This window comes from Ursus americanus, chromosome 1 (genome assembly GCF_024610735.1).
Source record: "Ursus americanus isolate L20-20 chromosome 1, mUrsAme1.1.p, whole genome shotgun sequence".
NCBI classification, from domain to species: Eukaryota; Metazoa; Chordata; class Mammalia; order Carnivora; family Ursidae; genus Ursus; species Ursus americanus.
Genome location: NC_142127.1, coordinates 2,529,298 through 2,551,791, shown reverse-complemented (window position 1 = coordinate 2,551,791; position 22,494 = coordinate 2,529,298). Strand labels below are relative to the sequence as shown.

General features: G+C 37.8%; 1 protein-coding gene and 1 non-coding gene across 14 annotated transcripts in view; one reads left to right on the top strand and one right to left on the bottom strand.

The window, feature by feature from the left end:
* SAP130 (Sin3A associated protein 130) overlaps positions 1-22,494 on the bottom strand; it is a 79,267-nt gene that overhangs the window by 6,549 nt on the left and 50,224 nt on the right. For 12 of the 13 annotated variants that reach the window (XM_045777685.2, XM_045777686.2, XM_045777683.2 and 9 more), the window contains 3 exons: positions 14,407-14,765; positions 11,635-11,883; positions 11,325-11,450 (listed from right to left, as the gene is read on the bottom strand). In XM_045777685.2, coding sequence (XP_045633641.2) covers positions 11,325-11,450; positions 11,635-11,883; positions 14,407-14,765 — 734 coding nt within the window. The remainder of the gene's footprint in view (positions 1-11,324; positions 11,451-11,634; positions 11,884-14,406; positions 14,766-22,494) is intronic. The other variant, XM_045777684.2, reaches the window with a different exon arrangement.
* LOC123779523 (small nucleolar RNA SNORA62/SNORA6 family) lies at positions 21,953-22,100 on the top strand. Its single transcript, XR_006776212.2, has one exon. It is a non-coding gene; the product is annotated as a small nucleolar RNA SNORA62/SNORA6 family (small nucleolar RNA).

Here is a 22,494-nt window from a genome sequence, read left to right as displayed (position 1 = left end):
TCTTCTGTTCAATCCCTAGTCTAGAATGGAGACTGCAAAGTGTGCTGAGAACACTGGGCCCTGGGAGCCCTTCTCCTGCTTTGTGAAGTGGTGGTTTCATGCTGGGAGAGGCAAGCCAAGAGGACCCCAGGCTGCTAACTCTTCTTCCCCTTCACTTGATGCTCACCTCCTAGAGTGGGGTGTTACTTAGAGAGAAGGCTGCCATTGTCCTCACGCCAACTCCAGAAGCCTAGCACAGAGATTCTGCCTGGGGGAGAAACAGCCCATAAAACAGGTAGCTTCTAATCTTTTCCTAAAGGAACTGACTCCATTTGCCACAGACTATGAAGTTGAAACCTAAAGGTGCTCCTAAGAACAGTGGAGGCTGTAGTGAAAGGCAATTGGGAACGTTGTAGATCAGATGAAGATACAGCCTAGACTGTGGGCTGACTAGTTTGTAGGAAAGAACAAAGAATAAGATGGCTGAGAGAAGTCCTCTTGGGGGCAGAACAAACATCAAACACTAACTTCAGTAACTACTCTGAAAGGAGCTATGATTTGACTGGAATAATTCGCAGAGGAATACAATGTGTATTCCAGAGCACATTCCAGTACTGTGTTCTGGTAGAGCAAACAGCACGCAATTAGCAGGGCTAATCAGCTGCGTGTGGTCAGGGAAAGAGTGGGCGAGAGCTCCACCAGTGCCATAGTCGTCCCAGCATGACTGCTGGCATACTTGAAGCTATGCCTCCCTGAGGAGCAACACTGAAGGGTCGACACACCTGGTGGAGGAGGTGATGAGACTTCACTGAAATAATCTAACCAGTCAAGATACAAACAAATAACAATAACAAGCCTGGGGTGGGGTGGGGAGAGACCAGTATTCAGAGTTATCTAGAATGTCTAGATTCCAACAAAAAATTATGAGGCATGCAAAGAATAATAAAGAGTGACCCATACACGGGGGGAAGAAAGCAGGCAAAAGAACCCACTTAATGAGAGCAACCAGATGTCAAATTTATTAGAAAAAGATTTCAAAGCAGCCATTATAAATAAATTCACTGAATGGAAGTAATGCAGGAGTGAAGAAGGAAGGTATGATGACCATGTCAAATTAAGTTGAGAGATCAATAAAGAGGTAGAAATTATAAAAAGAAAGGAACCAAATGGCAATTCTGGAGTTAAAAAGTACAATAAAATACTTAAAAAAAAATTCACTTACAGGAACACAACAGATGGGAACTGGTACAAAAGAGAATTAGTCGAGTTGAAGACAGACTGATAGAGATTATGCAGGCTGAAGAACAGAGTAAAAGGAATGGGAAAAATAATCAGGGCCTCCGAGAAAGAGACACTATTAAAAGCCTCAACACACAGGTAATGTATCAGAAGAAGAGAGAAAGAAGAAATATTCAAAGAAAAAAAATGGCTGAAATGTCCTCAATTTACTGAAAAACGATAACCCAAATATCCAAGAATTACAAGTATGACAAATGCATGACCTCACATAATCAATAGCTGACTTTTAAGGAGAAACAAGGGAGGCCAGAAGGCAGTGTAACTACAGGTTCAAGGTGCTTAAAGGAATGTACGAGAAATCTAACTTCTCTGCATCCTCACCAGCATTTAGCATTATCAGCATTTTTTGTTTCAGCTGTTTTGACAGGTGTGTAGTGACATCTCAATTTCAATTTCTTTAATGGCTAGTGATGGTGAACATTTTTTTAAAAATAAACTTTATGGTTCAGGACCCAATGAAAATACCGCTGCACATTTTACTTGTTATGTCTCCTTGGACAACTGTTGGCTTGATGGTTTCTCAGGATGGTCCTTGATTCTGATGACCTTAACAGTTTTGAAGACTACTGGTCAAGTAATTTTGCAGGCTGCCCTACTATTTGGATTTGTCTGATGCTTCTCTCAGGATTAGAATGTAGTCATGAGAGGACACATAGAGGGGAAGTGCCAATGCCATCACAGCCCATGACGGGTATATACTATTTTTTAAAAAAATTCCAGTATGATTACATACAGAGTTATATATTAGTTTCAGGTATATGATATAGTGATTCAACAACCCTATACATTACCTCGTGCTCATCATGGTAAATGCACTCTTAATCCTGTTCACCTATTTCACCTCTGGCCCCCACCCACCTCCCCTCTGGTAACCATCAGTTTCATCAGTTTGTTCTCTAACTATAGTTAAGGTTTGTCTCCCCCTTTTTTTTTTTTTAAATTCCACATGAGTGAAATCATATGGTATTTGTTTTTCTCTGACCTATTTCACTTAGCATTATACCCTCTAGATCCATTCAGGTTGCTGCAAATGGCAAGATTTCATTTTTATGGCCGAGTAATATTCCTTTGTGTATATATATATCACATCTTCTTTATCCATTTATCTGTCGAGGGACCCTTGGGTTGCTACCAAAGTTTGGCTATTGTTAATAATACTGCAATAAACAAAGAGGTGCATATATCTTCTCAAATTAGTGTTTTCAAATTCCTTGGGTAAATAACCAGTAGTGGAATTACTAGATCATATGGTAATTCCATTTTTAATTTTTTAGGGAGCCTCCATACTGTTTTTCACAATGGCTGCACCAGTTTGCATTTCTATCAACAGTGTGTGAGGGTTCCTTTTTCTCCATATCCTTGCCAACACTTGTTTCTTGTGTTGTTGAGTTTAGCCATTCTGACAGGTGTGAGGTGGTATCTCATTGTGGTTTTGATTTGCATTTCCCTGATGATGAGTGATGCTGAGCATGTTTTCATGTGTCTGTTGACCACCTGGATGTCTTCTTTGGAAAAATGCCTCTTCATGTCTTCTACCCATTTTTAAATTGGATTGTTTGGGGTTTTGTGGTGTCGAGTTATAGAAGTTCTTTTTTTAAAAAATATTTTATTTATTTATTTGACAGAAAGAGCACAAGTAGGCAGAGCGGCAGGCAAAGGGAGAGGGAGAAGCAGGCTCCCCACTGAGCAGAGAGCCTGATGTGAGGCTTGATCCTAGGACCGTGGGATCATGACCTGAGCCGAAGGCACGTGCTTAACCAACTGAGCCACCCAAGCACCCAAGTTATAGAAGTTCTTTATGTATTTTGAATATTAACCCTTTATCAGACAGGTCATTTGCAAATATCTCCTACCATTCAGTAGGCTGTCTTTTAGTTTTGTTGGTTGTTTCCTTTGCTGTGCAGGAGTTTTTATATTGATGAAGTCCCAATAGTTTATTTTTGCTTTTGCTTCCCTCGCCTTAGGAGACGTTATCTAGAAAAATGTTGCTATGGCTGATGTTGGAGAAATTACCGTCTGTTCTCCTTTGGGATTTTTATGATTTCAGGTCTCACATTTAGGTCCTTAATCCATTTTGAGTTTATTTTTGTGTATGGTGTAAGAAGGTGGTCCAGTTTCATTTTTGCATATTGCTGTCCAGTTTTCCCAATACCATTTGTTGAAGGGACTTTTTCCCATTGCATATTCTTGCCTCCGTTCGTCAAAGATTAATTGACCATATAATCGTGAGTTTATGTCTGGGCTCTCTATTCTGTTCCACTGATCTGTGTCTGTTTTTGTGCCAGTACCATCCTGTTTCAATTACTACAGTTTTGTACTGTATCTTGAAATTTGGAATTGTGACACCTATAGTTTTGTTTTTCTTTTTCAAGATTGTATTGGCTATTCAGGGTCATTTGTAACTGGTTCCATACAAATTTTAGGGTTATTTATTCTAGTTCTGTGAAAAATGGTGTTGGCATTTTGACAGGGATTGCATGAAATCTGTAGATTGCCCTGGGTAGTAATGACATTTTAACAATATTTGTTCGTCCAATCCATGAGCATGTAATATCTTTCCATTTGTGTCACATTCAATTTCTTTCATCAATGTTTTATAGTTTTTGGAGTATAGTTCTTTCACCTCCTTACCTTTGTGTCTTATTATTTTTGGTGTACTTGTAAAAGGTACTGTTTTCTTAATTTCTCTTTCTGCTATTTCATTAGTAGTATATAGAAACACAACAGATTTTCTGTGTATTGATTTTGTATCCTGCAACCTCACTGAATTCATTTATCAGTTCTAGTAGTTTTTTGGTGGACTCTTCCAGGTTTTCTATGTATAGTATCATGTCATCTACAAACAGTGAATGTTCTCCTCCTTCCTTCCCCATTTGGATGCCTTTTATTTCTTTTTCATGTTTCACTCTGTGGCTAGAACTTCCAATACCAGGTTGAATAAAAGTGGTAAAAGTGGAAATCCTTGCTTGTTCCTGATCTTTGTGGAAAAGCTCTCAGTTTTTTACCACTGAATACGATGTTAGCTGTGGGTTTTTCAGATATGGCCTTTATTATGCTGAGGTATGTTTCCTCCAAACCTATTTTGCTAAAAGTTTTTTAAAATCATGAATGGATTTTGTACTTTGTCATATATTTTTTCTGCACCTACTGATATGATCATATGGCTTTTTTCCTTTCTCTTGTTGATGTGATGTATCATGTTGATTGATTTGTGAATACTGAAACACCCTTGCACCCCAGGAATAAATCTCATTTGATTGTGGCAAATGATTTTTTTAAACATATTGTTGGGTTTGGTTTGCTAATATTTCATCAAGGATTTTTGCATCTATGTTCATCAAAGATATTAGCCCATAGTTCTTTTTGTGGTGTCTACCTGGTTTCAATATCAGGGTAATGCTGGCCTCAGAATGAATTTGGAGGCTTCCCTTCCTCTTCTATTTTTTGGAATAGTTTGAGAAGAATAGGTATTAACTCTTCTTTAAATGTTTGGTAGAATTCACCTATGGAGCTCTCTGGTCCTGGACTTTAGTCTGATGGGAGTTTTCCGATTACTGATTCAATTTCATTGCTGGTAATTGGTCTGTTCAAATTTTCTATTTCTTCCTGATTCAGTATTGGGAAGTTATGTTTCTAGGAATTTATCCATTTCTTCTAGGTTGTCCAATTTGTTGGCATATTTTTCAGAATATTCTTTTATATTCCTTTGTATTTCTGTGGTGTCAGTTGTTCTTTCTCCTGTTTCATTTCTGTTTGAGTCTTCTCTTTTTCTTTTGATGAGTCTGGCTAAAGGTTTATTAATTATGTTGATGTTTTCAAAGAACAAGCTCCTGGTTTCAATGATCTGGTCTTTTTTTTTTTTTTTTAAGTTTCTATCTCATTTATTTCTGCTCTACTCTTTCTTTCTTTCCTTGTACTCGTTTGGGGTTTGTTCTTCCTTTCCTAGCTCCTTTAGGTGTAAAGTTAGGTTGTTTACTTGAGATTTTTCTTGCTTCTTGAGGTTGGCCTATATTGTTATAAGCTTCCCTCTTAGAATACCTTTTGATGCATCCCAAAGATTTTGGATCATTATGTTTTCATTTTCACTTGTCTCCATGTATTTTTTGATTTCCTCTTTGATTTCTTGTTTGACCCATTCACTGTTTAATAGCATGTTATTTAATGTCCATGTATTTGTGTTTTTTCCAGATTTTTTCTTGTGGTTGATTTCTAGTTTCATAGCACTGTGGTCTGAAAAGATGCATGGTATGACCTCCATGTTTTCTAATTTGTTGAGACTTGTTTTGTGACCTAATGTGATCTATTCTGGAGAATGTTCCATGTGCACTTGAAAAGACTGTGTATTCTGCTGTTTTGGGATGGAAGGTTCTGAATATATCTGTTAGATACATCTGGCCCACTGTGTCATTCAAAGCCACTGTATCCTTGTTGATTTTCTGTTTGGATGATTTATCCATTGATATAAGTGGGGTGTTAAAGACCCCTACTATTATTATATTACTATTGGCTATTTCCTTTATGTTTGTTATTAGCTGCTTTATGTATTTGCATGCTCCCATGCAGGATGCATAAATATTTACAATTATTGTTGGATATTTACAATCTTCTTGTTGGATTTTATGATTATATAGTGTCCTTCTTTGTCTCTTCTTACAGCCTTAGTTTTAAAGTTTATTTTGTCTGATATAAATATTGCTACTCTGGCTTTCTTTCCACTTCTATTTGCATGATAAATGCCTTTCCATCCCTTCACTTTTCATCTACTTGTGTCTTTAGGTTTGAAATGAGTCTTTTGTAGGTAGCATACAGATACGTCTTGCTTTTGTAACCATTCTGTTATCCTATGTCTTTTGGTTGGAATGTTTAGTCCATTTACATTCAAAGTAATTACTGATAGGTATGGATTTGCCATTTTGTTATCTTCCCCCCCATCAGAGAGCGAGAGCATGCACATGGGGAGGGTTGGGGAAAAGGAGGGGCAGAGGAACAGGGATAATCTCACTAAGGCTCCATGCCCAGCGTGGAGCCTGATGTGGGGCTTAATCTCACGACCCTGAGATCATGACCTGAGCCAAAATCAAAAGTCTGATGCTCAACCAATTGAGCCACCCACATACCCCTTGCTACTTTTTTTTTTTTTTTAAAGATTTTATTTATTTATTTGACAGAGATAGAGACAGCCAGCGAGAGAGGGAACACAAGCAGGGGGAGTGGGAGAGGAAGAAGCAGGCTCATAGCGGAGGAGCCTGATGTGGGGCTCGATCCCATAACGCTGGGATCACGCCCTGAGCCGAAGGCAGACGCTTAACTGCTGTGCCACCCAGGAGCCCCCCTTGCTACTTGTTTTATGGTTATTTTTCTTTTCTTCTCATGCTTTCTTCTCTCATGGTTCACTGGCTTGCTTTAGTAATATATTTGGATTGCTTTCTCTCTATTTATTGCACATCTATTACCAGTTCTTGATTTGTAGTTATTACCAGGCTTATATGTATAACATCTTATACATATAGCAGTGTATATTGACAGTTGCTTAATTCTGAACAGAAGGGTATACTATTAACATGATCCATCACTATTCATATTGACCTTGAGCACCTGGCTGAGGTAGTGTTTTGTCAGGTATATCCACTATAAAGTTACTTCTTCACCCACCAAATTAAACTTTGTAAGAAAGTCTCTATGCGCAGAACACACTTAAGGACCGGAAATTTCTATTCCCTTGAATATCTTCTCGTGCACGCCATTCAAGTTATCCTCTTTGGTGAAATGTCTCTTCATGCCTTTGTCCATTTTCTAATTGGATTATTGTTTTTATTTAATGTTAAGTACTGAAAGTTCCTAATACATATATTCTAGATATGAGCTCTTTATGAAATATGTGGTTTGGTAATATTTTCTCCCAGTCTATAGTCTGTCTTTTCATCCTCCTAACAGGGTTTTTCAGATATAAAAAGTTTTTATTAAGTCCAATTTATTTTCCTTTCTTTTTGTGGACAGTGTTTTTGGTGTCATATTGAGGAACCGTTCACCATGCCCTAGATCCTAAACACTTTATCCTAGGGTTTCTTCTAAAAGTTTAATAGTTTTATGTTTCATATTTAAACCTATTATTCAGGGGCGCCTGGGTGGCTCAGTCGTTAAGTATCTGCCTTCGGCTCAGGGCGTGATCCCGCAGTCCTGGGATCCAGCCCCATATCAAGCTCTTCCACAGGGAGCCTGCTTCTCCCTCTCCCACTTCTCCTGCCTATGTTCCCTCTCTCGCTGGCTGTCTCTCTCTCTGTCAAATAAATACATAAAATCTTTAAAAACAAACAAACAAACAAAAAACCTATTATTCATTTTGAGTTAACTTCTATATAGGGTGTGAGGATTAAGTTAGGGTCTTTGGCTCTTTTTTTTTTTTTTGAACTTATGGACGTCCTGCACCATTTGTTGAAAATAAGACTCTCCTTCCTCCACTGGATTTTTTTCCACTGGGTCAAAACTCAGTTGAGCATATTTGTGTGGGTCTATTTCTGCACTTTCCATTCTAGTCATCTATATCTATATCTAGCTATCTATCTATCCCTCTGCAAATACCACCCTGTTTAAACTACTGTAAACTATATGCTTTAATATCAGAAAAAACGGTATCTCTTGTTTTTCAAGGTTATTTTAGCTGTTCTACTTTCTATACCTTTCATATAAAGTTTAGAATAAGATTTACTATGTCTACAAAAACCTTTCTGTGAGTCTGGTAGAACTGTATTAAACCCGTTGATCAATCTAGGGAAAATTACATCTTTACGTTAAGTTTCAAATCCATGAACACAGCATATCTCTTCTTTTATTCAGATCTCTTTCAGCAGCATTTTACAGTTTACAGCAAACACATCCTGTAATGTTTTGCTAGATTTATACCTAAATAGGTCATTTTTGGAGGATCAACCGCAAATACTATTACGTTTTCAAATATCTAAAATTATAATTGATTTTTGTGTGCTGACATTGCATCCTGTGACCTTGCTGAACTCATTTACTAGTTTCAGGAGGTTTTTTTGGTGGAATCCTTGAGATTTTTTTATGTAGACAGTGATATCATTTGCAAATAAAGACAGTTTTATTTAATCCTTTCCAACCCATATAGTCTTTTATCTCTTTCTTGACTTACATGGTGTCTAGAACTTCCAGTACTACGCTGAGTAAGAGTAGTGAGAGAGAGAAGAGAGGACAGCCTGATCTTTTGACTAATCTCAGGCAGAAAGCATTTGATCTTTCACTGTTAAGTATAATGATAGTTGTAGGTTTGTTGCAGACTTTTTATCAAGTTAGGGAAGTCTTCTTTCCCTGTTTTTGAGAGATTATGAAAAAGTGTTGAATTTTATCAACTGATGCAGAAAAATTATTTGACATACATATTTTTCTTCTTTAGCTTTTGCTGTGGGTGGAACTGTGTCCCCTCAAAAGACACACTGGAAGTCCTAACCATTGTACCTATAAAGGTGACCTTATTTGGAAATAGGGCCTTTTTGGATATAAGCAAGTCAAGAAGAAGTCATACTGAATTAGAGGGGACCCTAAATGAATGACAGATGTCCTTGTAAGGATATAGAGAAAGAGATCAGACACAGGAAAGAACGTCATGTGAAGATGGAGGCAGAAACTGGAATGATGTAGTTGCAAGCCAAATAATAATAAGGACTGCTGGCAACCAGCAGAAGCTAAAATGAGGCAAGGAAGGATTTTCTTCTACAGCCCTCAGAGAGAGCATGATTCTGCAGATACTCTGGTTTTGGATATCTAGCCTCCAGAACTCTGAGAGAATAAATTTGTAATTTTAGACCACTGAGTTTGTGGTACTCTGTTATGGCAGCCCTAGGAAGTTAATACAGCTTGTTAATAATGGTGAATCACTGATTTTCAAATGGTGACCCAGCCTTGCATAGCTGGCACAAACCCCACTCAATCAAGGTATAAACTGCTATTTATATGTCGCTGTATTTAATTTGCTAACATTTTGTTACAGACTTTAGCATCTATATTCATGAAGGATATTGATAATTAGTTTTCTATATTTGTACTCTCCTTGTCTGGATTTTGTGTTAGGGAAATACTGGCCTCATAAAATTAATATGGAAATACTTCCTCCTATATTTTAGAAGAGATTATAGAGAACTGGTGTTGATTCCTCTTTAAAAGTTGAGTAGAGTTTCCCAGTTAGAGTATCTGAAAATACAGATTCCTTTGGAAGCTTCAAAACTTGAGTTCATTTTATTCATGAGTTCTAAGACTAACCAGATTGTCTATTTGCTTCTGGTTGAGTTTTGGCAGTTTGTGTTTTCAAGGAATTCTTCTGTTATCTTTTTCTTACTGGTTTCTAGTTTGATTCCATCATGGTCAATGAAGATACCCTGTATGATTTCAATTCCTTTAAATTTGTTGAAGTTTCTTTTATGATCCAGAATATGGTTTATCTTTATGTTTTGTAGGCACCTGACACAATGTTTATTCTGCTGCTGTTGGGAGTGTTCTATAAAGGTCTGTTAGATATGGTGGTGTGTAGTCCTTGCTGATTTTTTGTTACATCGTTTTACTAGTTGCTGAGAGCAGGGTGTTGAAGTTCTAACTACCACCGCTCATTTGCCTATTTCTCCTTTTAGCTTGCTTCATATATTCTCTTCATTTCTGTTTTCTGTACATTTTTTTTTTATTAGCATGTAATGTCTTTTTCTGTCTCTAGTAATTTTCTCTCCTCTGAAGTCTACCTGATTTGGCATTAACATAGCCACTCCTGCTTTATTTTTGCACTGTATATATCATTTCCATCCTGTAACTGTCAATTTACTTACGCCATTGAATCTGAAATGAGTTTCTTAAAGACAGAGTGGAACTGGGTCTTCTTTGTCCATCTACTCTGACAATTGGTGTTTTATTGGTATGTTCAGACTATTTAAGGTAATTACTGAAATGTAAGGCTAAGTCTGCCATATTACTATTTGCTTTCTGTTTATTTCCTGCACTTTTTGTTCTTTGGTTTCTCTTTTCTTCCTTCCTATGAAATTACCTGACCAATTTTCACTATTCCATCTTGATTTATTTATATGAACATGATTTTAAAGCTTGGGCAAAGCGGATCAATACAGTTTAACAGTCAAGAGACTATTTGTATCAATACTTTCAGCTGTCACATTACCTTTCCTCAGATAGTTTTTGAAGAACGAGTCCCAGAAAGCGGTAACAATCCTTCAGAATGGCTTAAAATGTTACCAGGCAATACTTTAAAACACTTTCCTGCTATGATATGGAATCCTTGTGATGTGAAGAGACGTTTAGTAGCCCATGTCCTCCTTCTGTCAAAGGCCACCACTCCCTGGCCTTTGGAAATCTAGCTTATTTTCAGAGCTCAAGGTACCTCGTGAGGAAGAACTGCTGGAAGTGCAGCCACCTCTGTACTTCCACTAAGAGACTAAACTGTCAGAACCCTCACCCATGCTCACAGACATCAAATACCACCCAACTCTGACTCATCTTGAGGCTTCAAGGAAACCCTCAGAGAAATTTCCAAGTAGAATTTATGTGAGGGAGTGAGGAATGTGACCAATTCTCTGAAAACTTACTCTTCTCTGTGCAATGATTATATCTGAGATTAAAGATACTTAAAGCATATCAGTAGAAATATTTGTAAATATTTGCAAAGTACTATCAGCTGCTTTTATTATATGTGGGTTTATTAAAATGTAATTCTCAAGCACAATAACAACAAAACCATTTACTCGGCACTTGCCCAGAACTATTTTAAGAGCTTCCCATATGTTAAGCAAAAGGTCTTTTGTAAAATAAACTTCCTGGGGCTTACAATGTATGTGCATCTGACATCCTTGGGACTAATGTGGACTATGTCAAATAACAATCTAGTACAGCTCTTTCTTCCGCAACTACCCCGGGGGCTAAAGAAGTCATCCTGTCACCATTTGGGTTTTCTGGAAACTAGAAAACTATAATTCTAGCTTCCTGTTCTACTGTGATCACATTACAGTCAAGCGAAAGACCAATTTCATGCAACTAACCTTTAACCCGGACATCACTGTACCGCTGAAAGTGGTGGTAAGCAGCCTTCCAGGGGTTCCGATAGTGACGAAGCAAAGTAATGGGAGGTCTTGGACGCACTGGGACATACCTCACACCTTCTTCATCTATTCAGAAGAAAAGAAAAGGAAGGTACTAAATAACTTATTATATATTGTCAAGAGTCCTCAAGGTGTAACTCCAAGAAGTGATCCCTAAGTGAAACCTGATTATGTAAACAGCCTCAGGGATGGACTCCTGACTTAAGTGGGAAAGCTTCACATGACAATAGCTAGCCCAAGTGACCATTACCAATATACTCCTTGGGTGGAGATTTGCGTTTCTCAGCCTTCACCAAAAGACTCTTGGCAGCAGACTTCTCATCATCAGTGCTGTTCGTCTCCATCATATCCCCTTCTTCTGTTGAAATCACATGCTGTTGCTTTCGAGGCTTTTTCCTTGGGGAGGCACCAGGCGGTAGGTCGCTTGTAGGCATGGACAGGTTGTTAGCCAGCAATGCAAGAGACGGGGAGACAGTGCTGGTAGCCAGGGGAGGAACTGCTGTCATAGGAAAAAGAGCACATACATGTATAAGAATCCAAAAATAATGGAAAGCTTTACTTGATTTCCAACCAATGAGAATGGTTAAGAAGACAGAAAAGAGAACTACCACTTATTGAGGCTTCCTATGTGCCAGGCACTGTGCTAAGCACTCTACTTACAGCAGAGGGTGCTGACTGCTTTCTACGATACCACAACTTCACCATCCTTAGAAGGAGGACCCTCACACTTATAGATGGACACACTGCCATTCAGCTGAAAGACTCTATTTACTTGCCTCCTTTATAGACAGGTGTGGCTAGATGAAAACAGAAGTGTGTTGTAGCACTTTTAATAAGCTCCCTTAAAAGGTGTGACCTTCTATTCCTTGTCTTGTCACCCTAGAACTCAGATATGATAGCTAGAGTTCTAGCAGCTATCGTGAATCAAAAGCATGAGGGTCAAACTAGGGGTGTTAGGAGCCTGGATCCCTAATGATTTTATGAAGTCCACATACTATCCCTGGACTGTCTACCTGAACTGTCTTTGCTATTCTGAGCATACAAGGCTTGTTCCTAACTAGGACCTGGAATGTTCTTGTTCCAGATACCCTAATGACTAGCACTTCATCTTTTTAATGTCTCTATTCAAAGATCACTTCCTCAGTGAGGCCCTTCCTTTAAAGCTCTTCTTAAAACCACAGCGCCAGCCCTAACTTTCCCTTACAGAGCCATATCTCACTTGATTGTGCTTTGCTTCATTGCACCTCGCAGATATTGCATTTTTCAAAAACTGGAGGTTTGTGGCCACCCTCTGTTAAACAAGTCTATTAGCACCATTCTCCCAATAGCATTTGCTCTCTTCATGTCTCTATACCACATTTTGGTAATTCTCTCAATATTTCACAATTTTTCATTATTATATTTGTTATGGTGGTTGTGACCAGTGATTATGACTCACTGAAAACTCAGATGGTGGTTAGCATTTTTTAGCAATAAACTTTTTTCAGTAAAGTATGTACATTGTTTTTAAAGACATAATGCTTTTGTATACTTAATGGACTACAGTATTGTGTAAACATAACTTTTTTATGTACTGGGACATCAAAAAAATTCATTTGACTTGCTTTATTGTGATAGTCACTTTACTGCAATACTTGCTTTATTGTGGTGATCTGGAAATGAACCCACAATCTCCCTGAGGTATATGTGTATTTTATTACTGCTTTATTTGACAGTTTCTCTCTCCTATTAAAATGTAAGCCCCAAGATGACGGAGATGTATGTTTTATATAAGGCTGTATTATCAGTACCTGGCATAGAGCCCTACAGTTTAAGGTGTGATTACTGCCAATTTCCTAGCAGAGAGAGGTTAAGAGGAACTACTCAAATCAAGAGAGAAGAACAGTAAAATTGAAAACATTTCATTTCCCCTCCTGGGTTATCCACAGTGTCTTTCAATGAAGTGCTGAGGCTAAATATGGGTAAGCTAGAAGAATATTTCATGGCATAATAAATGCAAACAAACAGCAGCTTTAACAACTGCAGACACAGCACAACCACACCTCTTACTGAACAAACAGCATGGGGGATGGAGGTCTTTACGCCAAAATGGTAAGAGGGCAGTGCTGGCTCATTAGAGAACAAAATGACTTGCCTTCCACTTTGGTTTTATCTGTATTTCATAAATTTTGTACATTAAATGCTATTTTTGTAGTCAGGGGAAGCAGCATTCCTCAATAAATTACTAACATATAAACAAACAAACAAAAAGAAAACTTCCAAAGCGACCTGTGTTTCACACACCGGAAGTTTAGAGTCGAGGAGAGGAGGCAAAGAAAGCAGTGAGGAGTTTTACGATTTTACTAATCACATGTAAGTTTATCAAGAGAGTATTTTCAACAACATAAATCTTGCTTCACTGTGTAACAGGGCAACAAAAATTGGCAGGGAATAAATTGTAACTAATTAGCACTTAGCTGTGATCTTATTTTGACCCTTTTTTATATTTTTAATTTTTTTATACTATAAATGCTTATAATAAGGAAAAATGTTCAAATAAACAACATTATACCACAAAGAACTAGAAAATGAATTTACTGACATTTAACAGAGAAAGGAAATAACAATGAAAAATCAGAAATAAATAAAACAGACACCAGAATAAACAATAACATAACAAAACAAAACAGGCAATGCTTTAACTACATTAACTAAGAAAAAAAGACAGAAGACTCAAACCAAAATGAGAAATAGAAAACAATATAACTACAGAAGCTCTATTTAAGGATATTCTTGGGGAAACGTTCATCTTTTTTATGATTCTGGTAAGAAATAAAATTGATGCTAAAAGGGCAGGAAAAATGGTTTTAGTTTCAAAAGGAGCCTAGCAGTCCCCTTCTTAAAATGAATGACATGCAAATTTACAACAGGTACCAACGGGTCAGGCTTCACAACTGAGGGTCACCCAAGAGTCTGGCCCTCGAGGAGAGCCAGGAAAAGAGGAAGCACATGCCAATAAAGAGAACTCCATGAATGAACCTACCAGAGACTGGCCTCATGATGTCCATTGGTTCCACTTCCTCTTTAACTTTTATCTCAGGTACCGGAGGGCCCAACACAGAGGAGAGACTGCCAGCTACAGCAGCTGATGGTGGAGGGGCAGCCGCAATTGTAGTGACGGGGGGAGTGACGGGGACTGCTCCAGGAATGGTTGAGAGGGCGACAGCTGGTTGTGATGGGGGACTTGTGGCTGCGATCATGGTTGGGATGGTCGGTGGAGGCTGCTGAGCCGTGGGAGGGACTGCAATGGGGGGCTGATCATTATTTTGACTGGACACAGTCTCCATGGACACAGTAACTGGAGTGGCCATCGATACATGGATCTCCGACTTAGGCTTGGCACTGAAACACAAAAGCAAAGATAATGTAGCAAACATCTCAGAGGGTGGGTGTTTGTCCAGGTCTTTTTGTACAATGTGTAGCACAACTTAGACTCTCTTACTTGATTCTAGAAGTTGAACTTTAAGGTAGGCTTTAAAGGAAATTCAAGTTTTAAAAATACCTTTTCCTTGTGCCACCCCCACCAAATTTTATAAGCAGTAATAAAATTAACTTAGAAAATAACATTTTAACAAAATCACTTAAAGTCACGTCATTAAAAGGCAACCAATTTTCACTACGGTAGTGTCTTTTTTTCTCCCAGAATTCTTTAATGCATATGTTGTCTTAGGAAATTTCTTTTTTTTAAAAAATCACAATTGTACTTACACGTTGTAGTTTCTTGTAAACCTATTTCTAATAAAAGAGGAAACTCACATACATGGCAAAGATCCAAAAGAAAATAAATTGAAAATAATTTTTCTCCACCTCACACACCCAGCCCTCTACCCAGAGGCATCACATTTATAACTTTCCAGTATATTTTATCAGAATACTCTAGGAATCTGAGGTAGCTACAAATTTAATGTTTAAAACTGTATATCCTATTTTTTTCAGTTTTATCAGAAGTATCCACTCATATCATTATAAATTCTTCTTAAACTTTTTTTTTAAAGAAAAAAAAATTTTTTTTAAAGGTTTTATTTTTGTGGTACCTGCAGTTGGCTAAGCACTTGACTCTTGGTTCCGGCTCAGGTCACGATCTCATGGGTTGTGAGATCCAGCCCGAGTCGGGATCTGTGCTCAGTGGGGAGTCTGCTTCAAGATTCTCTCCCTCTGCCCCTCCCTCCACTTGAATCTGCACACACATGCACATGCTTTCTCTCTCAAATAAAGAAACCTGTTTTTTTTTTAGATTTTATTTTTAAAATTTATTTTATTATTTTTTAAAGATTTTATTTATTTATTTGACAGAGAGAGACAGCCAGTGAAAGAGGGAACACAAGCAGGGGGAGTGGGAGAGGAAGAAGCAGACTCCCAGCAGAGCAGGGAGCCCGATGCGGGGCTTGATCCCAGGACCCTGGGATCACACCCTGAGCCAAAGGCAGACGCTTAACGACTGAGCCACCCAGGCGCCCCTAGATTTTATTTATTATTTAAGAGAGAAAGTGTGTACAAGAGCACAAGTTGGGGGGGCAGAGGAAGAAGCAGCCTTGCCACTGAGCAGGGAACCTGCCCTGGGACTCCATCCCAGGACCATGAGATCATGACCAGAGCCGAAGGCAGCCGCCCAACCAACTGAGCCACCCAGGCACAGCCTCAAATAAATAAATCTGAAAAAAAAATTATTTTTAAGTAGTCTCTACACCCAACGTGGGGCTTGAACTCATGACCCTGAATTTAAGAGTCACTTGCTCTACTAGGCTGAGCCAGCCAGGCACCCCAGTAAAATATTTCATTTAATAGCTGTAAAGACTTACCTACTTAATAGTACTAATCCTAAAAATTCAGGATAGGAAAGGCAATACAAAACAGTACCCCTCAAGTTCAAGGCCAAAAACAACTGGATTTCCACAGGCAAAAAAGTCAACATCAAACAAAACCTCGCACCATACACAAGAATGAATTCAACACGGGTCATAAATGAGTGTAAAATGTAAAACTATAAAAGTTTTATAAAAAATACAAAAAACCCTAGGATTATGTAAAGAGATTCTAGACATGATACCAAAAGCACAATCTAAAAGAAAAAATAATAAATTGGGTTTTATCAAATTAAAAACTTTTGCTTTGCTAAAGACCATTTTAAGAGGTTGAAAAGACGAGGCACAGATTGAAAAAAAAATTTGTGAAACACATTATATTAATTCCATTTATATGAGGTACCCAGAGTAGCCAAATTCATTGAAAAAGAAAGTAGAATAGTGGCTTCAAGGGGGTGGGGGTAGAGAAAATGGGACTGGTTGAATAATGGGTAGAGTTGTAGTTCTGCAAGATCAAAAAGATCTGGAGATGGTTGCACAGTAGTGAGAATATGCTTAACACCAATGAAATATACACTTAAAAATGTTCAAGACAAACATAAAACCAAAACATGTATGTATGATAAAAGAATTATATTCACAATATATAAAGAACTCTATAAACTCAAGACTAGAAAACATACAATCTCATCAGAACATGGGCAAGAAACACAAATAATGAACAGATACTTCACTAAAGAAATATCCAGGAGACAAAGAGGCACATGAAAAGATATTCAATACCATTAGCCATTAGAGACATGCAAATTAAGGCCTCAATGATAGGACACCATACCCCTATCAGAATCGTGAAAAGAAAATTTAAAAACTTTATAACAGCAAGCGCAGGAAAGGATGTGGAGCAACTTGATTTACAAAAAAACTCCTAGCACTAATAAATGAGTTTAGCAAGGTTTTAGAATAAAAGGGTCTCACATGCTGCAGGTGGGAATTTAAAGTGGTACAGTCACTTCTGCAAAAACGGTTTGGAAGTTTCCTATAAAATGAAAAATATATGTAACTTAGCAACTGCACTCTTGGGATTTTTATCCCAGAGAAAAGAAAATGTATGTCTATCAAGAAAGTTGTACATGACTGTTTGTAGCAGCTTTATTTGTAATAATCCCAAACTGGAAACAACCCCTATGAACTTCAATAAACAAATGGATAAACAACTGTGATACATCCATATGATATATCATTACCCACTCTAAAAAGAACTACTGATACACGCTATAATTTGGATGGACCTCAGGAGTACTATGTTGGGTGAAAATCAGCCAGCATCATTAGGTTACTGTATGAGAAATATGTATTTATATAATTATATAAATAAAATATATAAAATATAAACCACATAAATATAAAATTTATATATAAATATATAAAATTATGTATATAATTATATAGATATAATTACATATCTATATAATTATATAGATATAATTATATAGATATATAATTATATAATTACATAAATTTATAAAATAGATATACAATTAAATATATATAGATACAGTTATATAAAACATAAATATATAAATTATATAACTTCTATAAATACAGATATATAAATTTTGTAAATAAAATTATATAGATAATTATATAAATAACATAAGTAACTTACAAGATTCCATTTACATAAAACCCTCAAAATGACAAAATTCTGGTGGTGGCACAGCTACGTGGCGAGGTGTTAGGTTTGGGGGAAGGGTATGATTGTAAATAAGGGAATGTCTTTGTGGCAATAAAACAGAGTCACATTCTTTTTTTTTATTTTTTTATTTTTATTTTTTTATAATTTTTTTTTAAGATTTTATTTATTTATTTGACAGAGAGACAGCCAGCGAGAGAGGGAACACAGCAGGGGAGTGGGAGAGGAAGAAGCAGGCTCCCAGCAGAGGAGCCCGATGTGGGCCTTGATCCCAGAATGCCGGGATCACGCCCTGAGCCGAAGGCAGATGCTTAACGACTGCGCCACCCAGACGCCCCAGAGTCACATTCTGATTATGATAATGGTTACATAAATCTATTCATGGGTGAAATTTCAAAGTAGTATATACCAAAGGAAAAAAAACTGGTGACATTTTAATAAGGTTTATAGTTAGTCAAGAGCATTGTACTAATGTCAATTTTTTCTTTTTCTTTGTAATAACTTTATTCATGAAAGAAAGAGCACAAGTGTGCACATGTGCACGCACACGCAACAGCAGGGGGAGGGGGAGAGGGAGAAGCAGACACCCCGCTGAGCAGGGAGTCCACGTAGGGCTCATTCCCAGGACCCTGAGATCACGACCTGAGCTGAAGGCAGATGCTTAACCAACTGAGCCACCCAGGCACTCTGCCAATTTTTTCATTTTGAAGAAGTACAAGGGATATGTAAGATGTAATCATTGGGGGAAACTGGGTAAAGAGTACATGGGAACTTTCTGTACTATCTTTATAACTTCTGTGAGTCTTAAATTATTCTGGAATTAAAGAGAATTAAAAGATAAAACAACCAGAAACATCAGCAAAAATGTGGGAGTAACAATCTCTGAAAATTCTCTTTCATAAAAGCAACAAAAAAGGTGACAAAAATGCCAAATGTTTTCTTCAGAACTCTGGAAATTAATAATCTGGCAAAATTATTCAAGAAAATTAGCTGAACCTCAGTAAGACCAGTAAACTCTGATGTATTTCACTTGTGCTATTTCTGTTCATCTCCACCGCCATGGTAGGCATGCATACCAACAGTCCATGCTCACAGTGAAAACCAGCAGCCTGTAAGCTAACAGAGGGGTTCTTTACCAAAGAACTCTCATTATATAACCTGTCCGGTTGTTCCCATTTGCAAGATTGTCTTATTTGACCCAGCTTGTTCAGTGTAAATAGCTTTATCCTTACAGAGTTTGTTTGTAAAAATTAGATGTAAATGCTGTATGATAGGATGATAACAGGTAGGGCAAACAATAAGCTACCCAAAAAGCTTTAAAAGAAAAGTTGGAGAATGAAATGTCCACAGGTGCTTTGAAAAGCTCCAATGTATTTCTGACAATTCAGGAAGCAACATACACATGTAGGACGATGTGCATACCCTGGACTGTGGTTATGCCAGGAAAGGACTGAGAAGGACACAAGTTCTCACCTCTGGCTGAGTACGAGGCTTTGTGAAAGCAGGAAGAAAAAAGTAAGAAAGAGATGTAAAATTGCCTGCCTCAGTGTTGATGGGTCATCCTAAGACACACACAGAAGTCCTTGGCAAACACAGGAGACTTATTGGTTCCAGACATTCAACAAAATCTGTTCAGTCATTAGCTGACTACAAAGCTAATACAGTAGAGAATTCAGTGGTTACACTAGACAAAGGTATCGATTTTAAAGAATTATTTTATAAAAGTCCCTAAACGAACAACCACAACAGCAACAGCAAACCCTGGGGAGGGGTGGGAATCTGATTTTCAGAGCTGCCACATTATACTGTTTAAAATGCCCAGTTTTCAACAATAATTCCTAGGTATGTAAAGAAACAAGAATGCACTGTTCAAACACAGGGGGAAAAAAGCAAGCAATAAAACTGTACTGAGGACGCAGAGATGTTAGACTTACTAGTCAAAGAATTTATCTATTATAAATATATTCAAAGAACTAAAGGAGATCATGGCTAAAGAACAGCATAAAAATGATGTCTCAGCAAACAGATTAATAAAGGACAGAAATTATAAAAAAAGACCAAAAAGGAATTCTGCAGTTGAAAAGTTGAGCTGAAAGGAAAAAAAAAAACCACTAACAGGACTCAAAAGTGTATTTTAGGAGTGCCTGGCTGCCTTAGTCGGTAGAGCACACAACTCTTGATCTTGGGGTGCTTTGAGCCCCACGCTGGGTATAGAGATTACTTTTTAAAAAATGGCAGTTTAAAAAATAAACCCACATATTTCAGCAGCCATTAGAAGGAATCAATAAACTCAAAGGTAGGTCAACTGAGATTATCCAGTCTGAGAAACTAAAAAAAAAGGGGGGGGGTGTATAGGAGGAAAAATAAGCAGAGCCTCAGATATCTTTGGGACAGCAGTAAGTAAACCAACATATACATAACGGGAGTCCCAGAAGCAGAGAGAAAAGGGCAGGAAGAATATCTGAAGAAAGAGTGGCCAAAAACTCCCTAAAATTTGATGAAAAACTTCAATCTATCTAAAAGTTCAACTAACTCAAGTAGGAAAAATTGGAAGAACCCGCACCTAGACATATTATAATTAAACTGTCAAAAAGCACAAGTATTTAAAAGTAAAATTCTGTAATTTAATTACACAAAAAAGGTAATATATGGCAAAATATTAAAAATTAAGTCTAGTTGAATACTGTTTGCTCTATTTTGCTATACATTTACAGGTTTTCATATTAAGAACTTCAAAAGAGAATGCTATAAGTTGAAGATATCACCTACAAAGAAAAAGGGATTTTTATAAAAATTAATTAATTTATTGAGAGAGCGAGCGAGCATGAGCGGGGAAGGGGCAGAGGGAGAGGAAGAGAGAGCGAGAATCTCAAGCAGACTCAGCACTGAGCCCAACATGGGGCTCCATCTCACGACAGTGAGAATCTGACCTGAACTGAAATGAAGAGCTGAACCTTTAATGAACGGAGCCACCCAGGCGCCCTGAAAAAGAGATTTTCCAATTTCAAATTCTCCCAGCCATTGTATTATTTAAGAGTGCAGGTAGGAATTTTGTTTATGGAAAGATGGCACAGATCTACTTTTTCCTGTTGTTCCTGCTAAGTATAGCTGAAAATCATGAGTATTACATATAATGCAAATAGAATAGCTGTTGCAAGATGAAGGTAGACTGGCTAGGGACCTCAGGACCAAAGAATGACACAGCAGTGAATTCCTTGGGTTTCCTTTTTGCCTCATGTGTTCCAGACTGGGTCCTGGAGAACCACAATGCAGAAATGTCAAAAGGCGCAGACAAAAGTCCTAAGAAAAGTCTGCTCAAAGAACCAAGACAGGAGCAGCTCAGCAAGATGGGAAACCTTCAGACAGTAACTGCTCTACCCCAGTGAAACGCCAGAGAAACAACTGTGGTATCATTTCCATTCTCTCTTGCAAATGCTTTGGAGACCCCAGACTTTCACACTTGCCAGGCCATACATAACGAGGCACCTCCATCCTCTCTCTACCATCTCACCACTGAAGTGGTGTCAAAAGAGGCCAAGCAGGGAACCTGGATTTCAGTCCCCCACTTGGCAGTAAGGAGGCAATGTTTTCTCTTCTTCAACTGGGTCGTCTGAGAGGAGAACTGCTAAAACATTAAGCTATAAATAAATTCCAGGGTCTTATAAGACCATAAATGTTCAGGTCCAAACAGAAAACCACTCATCTAACCAAGAGCCAGGAAAATCACATCTTGAATAGGAGATGAATGATGAAGGTATTATCAGATAAGGACACAGATATCATAAAAGTGCTTCAACAAGTAATGACAGATTCACTAGAAATAAATGAAAAAAAACAGAACAATCTCAGCAAAGAAATCAAAATTATAAAAAGAACCAAATGTAAATGATAGAACTAAAAAATACAATTGACCAAATAAACTCACTGTATACTGTCAGTAGTAGAGCGGAGATAGAATCAGTAGGGTTGGGGACAGATCAATATAATTTACCCAATGTCAACAACAAAGAGAAAATAGACTTAAGAGTGAGTGCACTGCACAGTGTTTGAGCTTGGAGTTGAGCCCCCAGCTGATCGATGTCCTCTCAAGTGTAGGTAGCTACATGAGGGGCTAGTCCTTCACTAACACCACAAGGTCTCTGGCTCACTGAGTGGAGTCTGATAGTAATTCTTGCTACAAGAGTGATGGCAGAATAAAGCCATTTTCTGATATGCAAAAAAACCCTGACATCTTATATACTCCTTCTCTACCACAAAAGAGATGCTCTAATAAATCAGACAGTAAACCAAGGAAAAGGAAATGTATACGTGCACCAGGGATAACTTGAAGGGAATTCAGAGCATGATGGACAAAAGGAACACCAGGGATAATAGCTGGGCACCAAGTCCAGAGAGCAACCAGTGCAGACTGGATTAGGTAAAAGCAAGGCTTCAAGGAGGGAGGGATATAATCAAGAAAAAAATGGAACTGAGAGATCTGACAGATCTGTCTGTATTTGGAGGATAGGTTTGGTGGAGAGTCTGAGGATGAATTAGTGACTGACAGAAAACACCTAAGTTTATGTAAGTAATAGCT